The sequence below is a fragment of the Lithobates pipiens genome, unplaced genomic scaffold, assembly GCF_037356315.1.
Source record: "Lithobates pipiens isolate NorthernLeopardFrog02 unplaced genomic scaffold, aLitPip1_a1.2 Scaffold_22, whole genome shotgun sequence".
Taxonomy (NCBI): domain Eukaryota; kingdom Metazoa; phylum Chordata; class Amphibia; order Anura; family Ranidae; genus Lithobates; species Lithobates pipiens.
In genome coordinates this window covers 301,093,428-301,107,010 of record NW_027507784.1, presented here as the reverse complement: position 1 = coordinate 301,107,010, position 13,583 = coordinate 301,093,428, and the positions used below count along the sequence as shown (strand labels likewise).

Here is a 13,583-nt window from a genome sequence, read left to right as displayed (position 1 = left end):
ATGCACAAAACACATGCCTGCAGCAAAGTCTGCCGGCTTTCAACTTGCCCTTTTCAGGTGGTCCAATGCATGCCTGCAGAATAGACTAACATCCTTCATCCCTCCCTCAAATTTGATCCAACATATGCCTGCAGCAAAGACTAACAGCCTCCAACCTCCACTCATAGCTGGTTCAACACACGCCTGTAGAAAAGACTACCAGCGTCCAACCTCCCCTAATAGCTGGTCCAACACACGCCTGCAGAAAAGACTACCAATCTCCAACCTCCCCTCATAGCTGGTCCAACACACGTCTGCAAAAAAACACTGTGGCACGCCTGTTTGTGAAGCAGGTGCAGGTGATATTGCTTTCTTGGAGGCTGATGCTAATGAAAATCCTTCCATAGATCGATGACTTAAGAGGACACTGCAGTGGTGATGGCTTGACTCGGAGATCCTCTATCTCATGTTCCTTGTCTTCCTCTGATCCCTCCTCCCCACCACCTCATTTAAAATTTCTTCAAACTTGTTGGCCATCTTCACTCCCACAAAAAGCTGCACTCTTCCCATTTAAATGCAGTCCGTCCCTGCTATAGAGCCGGTAACTGACCTCAAAGTCAGCCCAGTTCTCCATGAAGCCAAACCCCTCTTCTCTGCCCCAGTTTCTCAGCCACTCATTAAGCTCATGCTGTCTTTGTTGTGTGGCTTGAGGTACAGGCAGTATTTCTGAAAATATTGCCTTGGAGGTCCTTTTCTTAAACATAGCCCCTAAGCCCCTGAAATCATTTTGTAGGATGCTCCATATTCCTCTAACTTTGTGATGGTTACCAATATGTACCAAGACAACTGGGTCCTCCCCAGCCCCACGCAACAATCTGTCCATCCGCCATCTTCCTCTAACTTTGTCATGGATACCAATATGTTCCAAGACAGCTGGGTCCTCCCCTGCCCCACGCAACAATCTGTCCATCCGCCATCTTACTCTAACTTTGTCATGGGTACCAATATTTACCAAGACAGCTGGGTCCTCCCCAGCCCCACGCAATATTCTGTCCATCCGCCATCTTCCTCTAACTTTGTCATGGGTACCAATATGTACCAAGACAGCTGGGTACTCCCCAGCCCCATGCAACAACGCAATGTACTCTGCTGGAGCCTGAACAGGGGTGACACACTCTGAACGGCCCACCCTTCTGGAGCCTGAACGGCCCACACTTAAGTGGATCCTGGAGGGGGGCTATGAATATTGTGGCACTACAGCACCAAACATTCTCAGTTCAAGTAAATTTCTCTACATTCTGGCAGTAATGCAGTACAAAGAACCAGCATTTGACATGTGAACAAATTAGGCCCTCCCAGACCCGAACCATTGTTGACATAGGGATCTTGTCAGTTTATTTCCATATCAATTGATACAAGGTTCTATCAGTGATACAAACTTTTGAAAAGTAAATGATTGCAGCACTTTAATGTAAACGTCAATTGTTTTCAAATTGAATGTTCTATTATAAATTATAATAACATTTGGCTTTACTTCTCAGGATAAGACCAAATCCCTGCCAAAATACACATCACCATTGTGTTGAAATAAACTCAGCACCAAATGTTTATCAGACCTTTTTCATCTTATTTTTTTTTTTAGTTTTGGATAAAATGGGAAGGTGTTGAAACCCTTGTTTGCAGAGATCTCCTCTAACTTCCTGCTGTGTTTCTGGGAAAAATGGTAAAGCAAAATCTCCCCACAGCAAAAAAAACTGTCAGGTGTTTTAATCATTCCTTACTCTAACCAAAACCGATTGTATTTTGAGAGAAAAATTTGTATGAATATGTTTGGATATTATTTATATATATATCCATTTAAATACATTGCAGAGGCATCCAAACAAAAGATGTGCAGAGTCTTATGCTGCGTACACGCGACCGTCGGAATCTGTTGGACAATTCGATCATGTGTGGGCTCCAGCGGACTTTTTCTTCCCAAAAGTCCAGTGGACCTAGAAATAAAACTTGCTTCAAATCTTTCCGACGGACTCGAGTCCGGTCTAAAAATCTAGTTGTCTGTGTGCTAGTCCGACGGCCTAAAACCGACGCTAGGGCAGCTATTGGCTACTGGCTATGAACTTTCTTATTCTACGTTATCACGTTCGAATCCGTCTGACTTTTGGAGTGATCATGTGTGGCCAAGTCTGTTCGTTTGAAAGTCCGGCGGACCTCAGCTGCAAAGTCCGTCGGATTGTCCGCCGCACCAAGTCCGTCCAAAAGTATGGTCTTGTGTACACGGCATTACAGTTGGTTCCCTTTTGAAAGCAGACAACCTGAGTAGAAAAGTTTGTTTGTGGTCTCTCTATAGAGGTCTGAAACTCCCTACTGCTGACTCAAAACTTTACAGATTGCAGAACCTCTGCAGAGAGACCACTGCTTTCACACAAAGAGCAAGGGACCTTCTCAGCATTTTGCAGAGAACAGGCATTTCTACTCACGCTGTAGCTGATTTGTAAAGAAAACCTGCTGTAAGACTTTGCACAACTTGGGGCAGATTAACTATTAGAGGGGGTGCACCGAGTATTTGGCGTACAGAAAACTGATTCATGATAATGCACCAAGTAACTCTACGTTGTTAGTCTAAGTTGAAGAGTTGTTAAAGTTAGCCCTTGTACACACGGTCGGAGATTCCGATGGAATGTGTCCGATCGGACCGTTTTGTCGGATATTCCGACTGTGTGTGGTCTACATCGGACTGTTTCCGTCGGAATATCCGATGGACCAAGTTTTCCAACATGTCGGTAAAATTTTCCGACAAAATGCTCCGATCGGACATACTCCGATCATGTGTAGAGATTTCCGATCGGACAAAGCGACACGCATGCTCAGATCAAATTCCTACACCAAAGCTATTGGCTACTAGCGTGAACATAGTCCCGTCGTAACGAAATAACGTCATCACGTCGGATTTTCCAACAACTTTGTCCAACCGTGTGTATACAACAGTTTCGGACAAAATCCGTCTGACAAAATCCGACGGATTTGGTTGTCGGAATCTCCGACCGTGTGTACAAGGTCTAAGATGTGACTAGTGCGCAGTGAGCTGTTTTAAGATCAGATTATATGCAGCTTGTTCATTCTGAGTTTATTTTTTTATTCAGAGAGTACAGAATAATGTAGTATATGCTTTAAATAAAAGCCAGAACCATAATATATGTTATTTACTCCAAATATAATGATGACACTGCACGACCACATCTCAGACAAGGGGAATATATTCTTTCCCCGACAGCCATCCACACTTCAGTCTTTCACAACCACTCAAATCATGCAAATTAATTTAATATATACATACTTTAATACATTTATGGAGTAATCCAGCAGACATTTAAATTTTAAACCTCATTAGGCCATATTCACACTAGCGGCCAGGGTTTTACCACCCCCAGACCACCCACCCTAAGCTACAATGACAAGGTTCACATATGACAGCAGCAATGCCTTGTAGCCATGAAAAAAATTATACTCCATGTCCTGATTGGCTGCAGCACTGCTGCCAAACTCAACCCATTAAAGTAAATGGGACTGCACCGCAGCCACCCTGTAACTAGTAAAATGTAGGTGCGCTGGCTTTTTAACATTTTACATCCCAGCCGTGTGTCAACAACCTTCTGAAAAACGGATCTGCTTTTCAGTGGGGAGGCAAGGGCTGCCGCACGTGTGAATGAGCCCAGGGCTGGTACAAGGATTTTTGACACTCTAGACGAAAACCTAATTTTGAGCCCTCTCCACCCCTGACTACATCCCCTTTGCCCTGCCCATGTATACCCCACCTTTTTAATGAAGTGCTCATCAAGTGCAGCCAACTGGCGCCCATCAATGCAGCCTCACCAGCACCCATCAAAAGCAGCCTCACCAGCACCCATCAAAAGCAGCCTCAGCAGCACCCATCAAAAGCAGCCTCACCAGCACCCATCAAAAGCAGCCTCAGCAGCACCCATCAATGCAGCCTCACCAGTGCCCACCAATAAATGTTTGTTTGCTTCCATTCATTCGGGATGCGGGACACAGACACAGTACTCCGCTGCGCCTCTGGCACTATGTGTGAACGGAGTGGCGGCTGCCTGCTGATGCGGAAACTTAGTTACTTGCTGCAGAGGTGCTGTAGTAGGAACACCAGTGGCCGGGCGCCCTAGGCAGTAGTGCGCCCTAGGCGGCTGCCTAGTTTGCCTAGTAGTAGCACTGGCCCTGAATGAGCCCATACCTTGTCCTCATTTTTTTCCCAAAGATTTTTCCTCATCTGCACTGTGAGATTACACATTTGTAGCATGTACCCTGTAGCAAGCACACCTTTAAGCAAGCCATAGATGATGCAAATTTTCTTTCCTGTGACCACAGGTTGCAGGAAAGAAAATCGCTGGATTCACCCATCAACACTAACGGGGGAATCGAGTGATATTCTTTCCTGTGATTCCAGGAAAGAAAATTTGTGTAATCTCTGGCTTGCTAGTTGATGGATAGTAAAAATTAGGCTAGTACCCCACCAGTGTCCCTCCTTTTTCTTTCCATACGAGCTTAGTTTTTACTATCAAGCAACTAGCACACCTTTAAGCAATCCATAGATGATGCAGATGTAAAGAAAATTGCTCCAATCCAACCCATAGCACTATTGTCTTCTGCCAGCGGGGAGTCTTCCCTGCTGGTAGAACATAATGATCACTGCTAGCGGCTAAAACCACTTGCAGTAATCGAATGCAAAAAAATCAGACAAGCTGGTTGTACTGAAGTCGATCGGCTTTACTAGTTAACATAATTAAATTAAGGTAAGAGCACAATATATATGGTACAATATATTTCAATATAATAACATATTTAATATTAATATTTAATAATATATTAAATTAAGATAAGAACACAATATATATGGTACAATACATTTCAATATAATAATATATTTAATATTTAATAACATATTAAATTAAGGTAAGAACACAATATATATGGTACAATATATTTCAATATAATACTTTTATGTGAATAGGCTGTCATCACTGCCTGTTTTGAGTTGCCAGAATCCATTTTCCATTGATCTTCTGATCTCTCCCTGTCTCAAATTATTCATTTTGGTTCTGTGTGTGTCCTTTTTCAAAATCTGGTTGTGTGTGTCCTTTTTCAAAATTTAGGATGCTTTGCCAAGTGAATTTCCACCACATTAACTGACCATATTCACTAAGGAAAGTGAAAATCCTCCTGTAAAATTAGCAGGTTTTATCTTTACTCCTTTGATACATGGGCCTCAATGACTAGTAATGAAGTAAGTGGGACAGTAACAGCAGCCCTCATAGATTTCTTATGATAGCTTTATTGTAAAGCTTGTTTTTTTTAATTAAAATAACAAATGTTACACTTACTTGCTCTGTGCAATACCATTGCTCAAAGCTTCCCGAAACTTCCTTTTCAGAGGTCCCCTGCTGCTGATCTTGGCTCTTCCTCCTAGGTGTCTTCCCCCCAATACTTTCTATGGAGGCAGATGTGCGAGGTCGATCCCAAGCTGGGCTGTGTGCATCTGCCCCCCAATCCTTCCCCACTGGATTTGACTGACAGCAGCAGGAGCCAATGGTTGGTTATACAGAGGTTGATCAGTAGATCAAATTCTCTACAATCACCATACCTCACAACTTTTTGAGATGGCAATGAGGGACACCTATCAGCAAAAGTATGAAGACATAGGACACATCCCTGGCCACGCCCCCTTAAAGGAGAATTGTACAAAAAAACAAGAATGGTTAAACTCACAAGTGATTTTTTTACCACTACTATTCCTTTATATTGGCTTTTGGAATATACAAATGCAGCAATTTAGAAATCAGATGAAAGGTTTAGTGCTGAAAAACACTTTTTGATAGATAAAAAGTGCTTTTTATATACATCTATATAGATCAGACAAAAAGGAGGGACAAATGAGGAGGAATGAGGGACAGAGGGACATTGCTCCAAATCAGGGACAGTCCCTTGAAATCAGGGACAGTTGGGAGCTATGCAACCACTGTCCACCTACATGGATCAAAAATTGGTCTCTCCTTGCTGAACAACTTTCAGTCCATGTGTGGTCGGCTTAACTAAGGAAGCTACCAAAGGGTATTTTTTTACAAGCTGGCAGGGGTTCAATTTCAAAGAGAACCTTTCTCCAACTTGAAAAATTGCAGATGAAAGCACAGAAAAATCAAGTTGTTTAAAAGGGGTCTAAAGGCAGAAAGTTTTTTTTACCTTAATTAATTCTATGAATCATGGTAGAAAACCTTCTAGGTGCAGCTCCCCCTCAGTTCCCTCCTTATACTTACCTGAGCCCCGTCTTGATCCAGCAATGTGCATGAGAGCAATGGCTCTCCCGGGTCTCACTCTCATTGGCTCCCACTACAACAAGAGAAATTGGCTCCTACTGCTGTCAACTTCAGCCAGTAAGCCAATAAGGAGAGTGGGGTGGGGGCAGTGCTGAGCCATACTTTGCATGTAAATGGACACGCAGAGCACAGCTCATGAGCGAGCCTGCTTAAGTGCCCCCCCCCATAGCAAAATGCTTGCTATGGGGCAGTCGGCAGGGGGGAGAATCCAGGACTGCCGACGGGGGACCCAAAAAGGAGAGGCTATTGAACAGAGCAGGTAAGTATGACATGTTTGATATTTGAAATAAAAATGATTGCTTTATAATCATCAATCTGTGTTTTAAATTTTTTTTAGCCACTTGCAATGTGTCTTTGAACTTGTTAGAAAATTTGACTACTTCACGAAGAGTCGATTCCCTGGCACAGCCCCCTCACTCCTTGCACATTATAGTCATCTCCTCTTCAGGGAGTATCTAATTACTCTCTGTGTTGGCCCAGCTCCTCCACCCTTCACCTCCTTCTACTTGAGTGACAACTCTCAGTCTGCTGGGGCTGCTAAAATCACATCCAAGATGATGGCAAAGCCCAGCAACAGTCTCAGATTTTGGATGTTTACACAAGGGAGGCTTTTACATGTAAATATCATGCAGAAAACACTTTAAACTAATATATAATTGAAATTGAACATTGTCGTTGAAATAAATGGTCTGGCGACAGTCTCTTTTAGTAAACTGCCTCAATACATATGTAATGTACAATATATTCTTTTTCTTCCATGATAGGATAGGATGTGATTGCTCCTTGGTAAGTTGCATGAGTCATTCAAGGGTCTCAGTGCCTACGCAGATGACGAAGCTTGATGTCCTTATGTTTTCCTTTTAAGCTAGCATTAGTTCCAGCTCCACAGGATAGTGGTCACTCACAGCTAAAGCCTGCAGAGAGTTAATTGAGAATCCATTAATGTTTTATGATGTTCATTGTTCCACTGTACAGCATTAAATGTCAATGCCCCACCCCAAATTATTCTAATATATTGCATTTTTTTTAAATTAAAATATTGCTAAATCGTATTTGCTTCTGTTCTGAAAACAGACACCCCTATGGTTTGCTGAATTAAAAAAAAATATTCTGCCAAAGGAACCAAAGATCTGCAAGGAAGATTCTGTAGTCAAACCAAGTTTCATATTTGAAAATAAATCTGCATGAATGAATCAGTGCTCTCATGCAAAGGGGTTTATTTACTAAAGCTAGAGCGTGCAAAATCAGTCGCATTTCTGCTGAGAAACCAATCAGCTTCCAAGTTTTTTTGCCAAAGCTTTAAGCGGAGTTCCACTGTTTGTTATATTTATTAAAAGTCAGCAGCTACAAAAAGTGTAGCTGCTGACTTTTAATAAACAGACATTCACCTGTCCCATGGTCCAGTGATGCGGCCACCCGATACCTCGCTCCTCTCCCGCACCTCTCCGCGGCGCCGGCATTGTAGGTGTGGGCGCCCACCTGTGACAGCTTGCAGCTGCACAGCTGGGCACGCACTGCAAATGTGCAAGTCGCGTTGTGCACTGTCAGTGGCCAGGCAATCTTCTGGAACCTGTGACATGTCCCAGAAGATTGCAGGGAGGGGGTTGCCTAGGCAGCCAGGTGATCAGACCAGGAAGTGGGAGCTGGGTACCTATTAATACTAGGTACCCGCTCCCTCCGCCAAAAAAAATGACATGCCCTCAATGTATGACTAAAATTTAGTTTATTTGATTTTTCTTATAACAAAAAGAAGAAATTTTTCCATTTATATCGCAAAAAATAAAAATCGCAGAGGCAATCAAATACCATCAAAAGAAAGCTCTATTTGTGGGAAGAAAAGGACGCAAATTTCGTTTGGGTGCAATATTGCATGACCGCGCAATTACCAGTTAAAGCAGCGCAGTGCGAAATTGGAAAAAGACCTCTGGTCCTTAAGGTGTTTATTGGTCAGGTGCTGAAGTGGTTAATGAAAACTTTTGAACAAAATTGTACTTGTGTATGGCCAGCTTAAGCAATTGCTTTCTTAGAACACTTTGCAAGAAATATAACACAAATCAGCACAGAAACATTTTAAAAAAAGACTAAAAACATTTTTCCAAGACCCCTTTCACACTGGGGCTGCCCGTGCGTTAGCGGTAAAGCGTCGCTAGTTTTAACGGCACTTTACCGCTGTTTAAGCGGCACTTTTTGCCCACTAGTGGGGAGCTTTTAAACCCAAAGAAGGGGTTAAAAATGCCTGTGTTGCGGCCTTTCTGAAGCAATTTTTTTTAGGCGCTTCAGAAGCACTGCCCGTTCATTGCAATGGGCAGGGGTGTTTTGGAAGCTCTGTATACAGCACTCCCAAACCACCCCAAATATGCTGCTTGTGGGACTATGTATAATGTCCAGCAAGCTCACCACCCCAGTGCGAAAGTACTCAGGCTTTCATAATCATGCGGCATGGGACATGGTTTTCAGGCGCTATTCTTATCGCTAAAACACCTGAAAACTGCCTCAGTGTGAAAGGGGTCTAAACACTATAACGCCATATTAACATTTTTTCCACTGACTTACCTGTTCTAATGTCAGTTTGTACTGTTTATGAAAGTTGAAAACTTGAGCTGAGTCTTCTACTATGGCATTCTGCAGCTCTGCACCGCTGACAACTATTCTGAATGACAAAATAAAGATCACTTTTTACTACGATGCTTACATTTACTGATCAGGTTCAATAAACACACTGAGCACTACTGGATTTGGCTTATCTAAATGCAGGAGAAGTAAGCTAGGAAGCTAGGAAAAAAAGTTTTATGGTTCGTTTACACAAACGTTTATAGGCATTTTCTATGCCTTCCGTAGATTCCCAGTGCTCTGGGAATGGCTGAATGTGGATATACTCATGTAAACGGTGATGCTTCCTGTGCATAAGATGTAGTTCTCAAATGAGTATATCTGCGTTAGGGTGAGCATGTGTCCTGGATTGTGCATTTTTCAGGTCTGTCCGGGCACCTTCATTGCAGGACAATACTGTGTCTCAGAATGGAACTGACAACCCCCATCCCCCCCCCCCCCCCCCCCGGGCTGATCGATCCCAAAAAAGGCAGACACTTTACTCACTGACAGTACTTGGTCCTGGTTTTCTGTTTCCGTGAAAACTGATTGAGAAAAATAATTTTATATATGTTTACTGTACAGCTACAGTAAAGAGAATAATGGAAGACTGCAAGAGATGTGGAGAGCAAGGCCTTGTTTCTACAGAACTTTAGAATGGACTTTCTAATGAACTTTTATCCAAAGACCGAAACACCTTATCAGTGACAGAAACATGGGGGTTGCATTCAAGGAAAATTAATGTGTAGAATGAGTTGTTAGTAATGAAGAGATTTTCTGTGTGTAGTCTGAGAGAAAAACCAAGGGCGGAATGTGTTACGTTGGATATGAATATATATGTATATATATATATATATATCTATATATATATATATATATATATAGATATATATATATACATAAATTGTAAAGTTGGGGGTTGTTTAGCTTTCGTAGTAGATGCTTTTGCCAGCATTTCAAACCAGTCAGGATCTATATTTTAGGGCATGTTAGCCCATTTTTATTAAAAATGCAAATTAAAGTCCATAACACAACGGTTTCCCACACAGGGGTTATTCTCCAGCAAATACACACAACAGAAAATGCTAGCCCACCTGGCTCTCTGTAGCAGTACTTCTGCTCTTTATCCTGGTCACACAGACCACTGGATCCTTTAATGTGGACGGCTTTACTTTAGCGCCCACAGCTCAGCTCCGCTCTGGCTTTAGTCCTCAGGCCATTTCACTGCCTCTTGCAGTCACACATGTTCATGCTGGTCATCTGCAAAATCTGGACAAAGGGTTGGAGATTCCAATGCCCACTCATGACACTGTGGAATCTCCAAATTATCCATCTATGCTCTGCAGTCTTGCACCAAGCAAATGTGCACACCCTGTGTCCCCCAATTTTACCCCATGACAGCATCTCCTACTGTCACAACATATATATATATATATGTGTGTGTGTGTGTGTGTGTGTGTGTGTGTGTGTTTTCTGTTTGGTAACTATGGTAAACAGCCTGACACATAAAAAGGGGGATTCAGGCATAAGCTAAGAGGACTTATCATGCTTTAACACCAAAAGACTGTAACCAGCCATTGAGTCCTCGTTTTCACTGGAGTTTACAAACACAGTAACCGTAGCTAAGTAACTTTTAAGTGTATTTCTACTGTTACAGACCATAGGCTGTTTATTTGCTAGGCATTTTGCTTGTTATAGATATCTGTCATTCTTGTTCTTGTACTGTATTCCTAATATTGTAATCCTTTTGTATGTACAGCATTTTTGTTTAGTAAAAGCACATTTATACACTGCAGGTCTCAGCTTCCTCGCTTATACCACAAAGTAACCTTGCTAGATAGACGCAAGCAAAACAGTCCCATTCATGTCTATTGCTGTATAGACACAGATTCTGGTCCCAATGTGATAGCTGAGCAGGTGTGGGTGCGTGTACCTAAACACACAATTTTACTAGTACCCAGACCAGCTGCTTTCATTTTAGGAGAATAGAAACAAAACTGCCTTTTTTCTTCCACTTACCTGTCATATGCACAATGCGTTTTCCCCGCAGTGGTATCCATATCATGAGGAATCAGCCAGAGAAAGTCCTCACAGGTGTGCAGACGTATGCTGTCCCAGTCAGATTCTTTGACGTAGTTGCAGCCAGCATTGAAATCTCCCAGGAAAATAATATTCTAAAAAACAAACAGTAAAAATACCACAATTATTTCCTACAGTTTAGAGCATATAACCCATGGCCCTTTAATTATATTTTTTATTCTGTCTCTTGTGGAAATAACTAAAGAGCAGAATGTATAGAAATCAATGCGCATTGTGCATCTAACCTACTGAACATTACAATATAATTTTTATTGATCACTTCACTATTAAAGAATCCTTGATGCTGTCTTCTCTTTACAATATATTTTTGCCCATGTTTTGACTCCTGTAATGATGGCTGTGTAAAATACGGATTACTCTCTATTTTACCTTCTATGTTCTTTCTCTTTCTGAATATGCTAGTTAGCCTTTCTATAAAATTAGCTTTTCTTAATTTTATCTTTTTACACTTGTCGCTTCTTATATTTAATTTCATGTCTGCCCTCCCCTTTTCTATGTTCTCTAGTAACTCCTTTGCCTTATCTCCTACTACTTATATTGCTGCAGTCCATCATTAATACCGGTTCAAAGTTGCTTCAGTGCTATATTAGGAAATGTAGGAACCAGTCATATTCTTATTGTAGTGTTGTAAAAAAGTATATGCCCCCTTCCTGATTTTAATTTTTTTTGCATATTTGTCACACTTAATTGATTCAGATGATCAAACTAATTTTACTATTACACAAAGATAACCCGCGTAAATACAAAATGCAGTTTTTAATTGATGATTTAATTTATTAAGGGAAAAAAGCTGTCCAATTCTGCCTGGCCCTATGTGAAAAAGTAATTGCCGCCTAAACCTAAAAACTGGTTGTGCCACCCTTGGCGGCAACAACTGCAATGAAGTATTTGCGATAACTGACAATGAGTCTTTGACATAGCTGTGGAGGAATTTTGGCCCACTCTTCTTTGCAGAATTGTTTTATTTCAGCCACATTGGAGGGTTTTCGACCATGAATGGCCTACATCAGGTCATGCCACAGCATCTCAATCGGATTTAAGTATGGACTTTGACTAGGCCACTCCAAAGCCTTAATTTTTGTTTTTTGAGCCATTCAGAGGTGGAATTGCTGGTGTGTTTGTTGTCTTGCTGCATAACCCAAGTGTGCTTTAACTTGAGGTCACCAACTGATGGCTGGACATTCTCCTTCAGGATTTTCTGGTAGAGTGCATAATTAATAGTTCTGTCAATTATGACAAGTCACACAGGTCTTGAAGCTGCAAAGCAGCCCTAGACCATCACATTACCACCACCATATGTGACTGTTGGAATGATGTTCTTTTTATGAAATGCTGTGTTCGTTTTACGCCAGATGTAAATGGACGCGCATCTTCCAAAAAGGTCTGTTTCAATCATTTTTATTAGTTTCACAAAATAGAGCAATACAATTTTTTTTTAACAAATTACCCAGTGTGGTTAAGCATACATTAGGTACGACTAGTTGTGTCACATACATACATTCATAAAACACAAGAAAATAATAAAGAAAAAAATCGAACACCCCCCCACCCCACGACCCCCCTAAAACTGGGAGCGGTATATCTTTCCAACCCAGGCACAGCAGGTTGCCATGCAAGGGAGGCTACATGTGCAAGAGGCATACAATGCATTAATCTGTTAACCCATTAAAGCTGGGGTCATCCGGAGGATAAATGGAGTGCAGGTCACCCAGCAAGCTGGGGTTACAGAACTTGTTACAGTTCACAGAAACATCCTGGGTAGCTAATAAACATCTGGGAACAAAAAGAAAAATTAAAAATTAAAAAAATGTAGCTTAGTTTCCACAAGGCTACAGGTGCTAGGACTTAGGCCTGACATACATAGGTTGATAGGATCATATAAACTGATTGATCATGGGTCAGTTACCCCGTCGGGTCCAGTGGGAGTGGTGAGGAGGTGATGAGGATCAGTTCCCACCTCGGGCAGCAATCTGGTGAGCCGTAGGGCGTCCCAAAAAGAGAAAGATCCAGTAGTTTATGTAAGGCCATAGGTAGTCCCGGAAAGTAGGAGGTAGCCGCCGACATCACCCTAAATGAACAGTATCCAGCCAGGAGGACGCCTCCTCAGGTCATGCGAAGAAGCGCACCCGTTCTCCATCTTGAACCCGGAGTCTTGTTGGGAAAAGAATACTATACGTAAAGCTTTTGGCTCTGAGGGCCTCTGACAGGGGGAATACGATGGGCTCACTCCACCAAAAACTGAGGTGAGAAGGAAGCTCTGGGAGAAGGGTATGCAAAAACTTTCCGTAAAGGAAATGGAGTCATTACCTTCCGTTCCCTCTGGCAGTCTCAGAATCTGAAAGTTATTGCGATGGTTCTGATTTTTGGCATCCTCCGCTCTCTAGCCTCCAGGTGCTTGACCTTGACTTTCAGCATGTGGAGGTCTGCCTAGTGGTCCCTTTGCACATCCTCAGCCGAGTAGACCCGCTGCACCACCTCTGCCATGCATCCTCAGAACGTGTCCAGGTCACGGCAGATCAGTCCGAGCTCCGT

At 42.2% G+C, this 13,583-nt stretch overlaps 1 protein-coding gene across 1 annotated transcript in view; it reads right to left on the bottom strand.

Annotated features, from left to right (window-relative positions):
- Positions 1–5,334: 5,334 nt before the first annotated feature.
- Positions 5,335–13,583, bottom strand: part of DNASE1 (deoxyribonuclease 1) — a 31,666-nt gene continuing 23,417 nt past the window's right edge. Inside the window, exons 7-9 of the mRNA XM_077449247.1 lie at positions 10,971–11,125; positions 8,916–9,012; positions 5,335–7,276 (exon numbers count right to left, since the gene is read on the bottom strand). Coding sequence (XP_077305373.1) covers positions 7,223–7,276; positions 8,916–9,012; positions 10,971–11,125 — 306 coding nt within the window. The 3' untranslated portion in view covers positions 5,335–7,222. The remainder of the gene's footprint in view (positions 7,277–8,915; positions 9,013–10,970; positions 11,126–13,583) is intronic.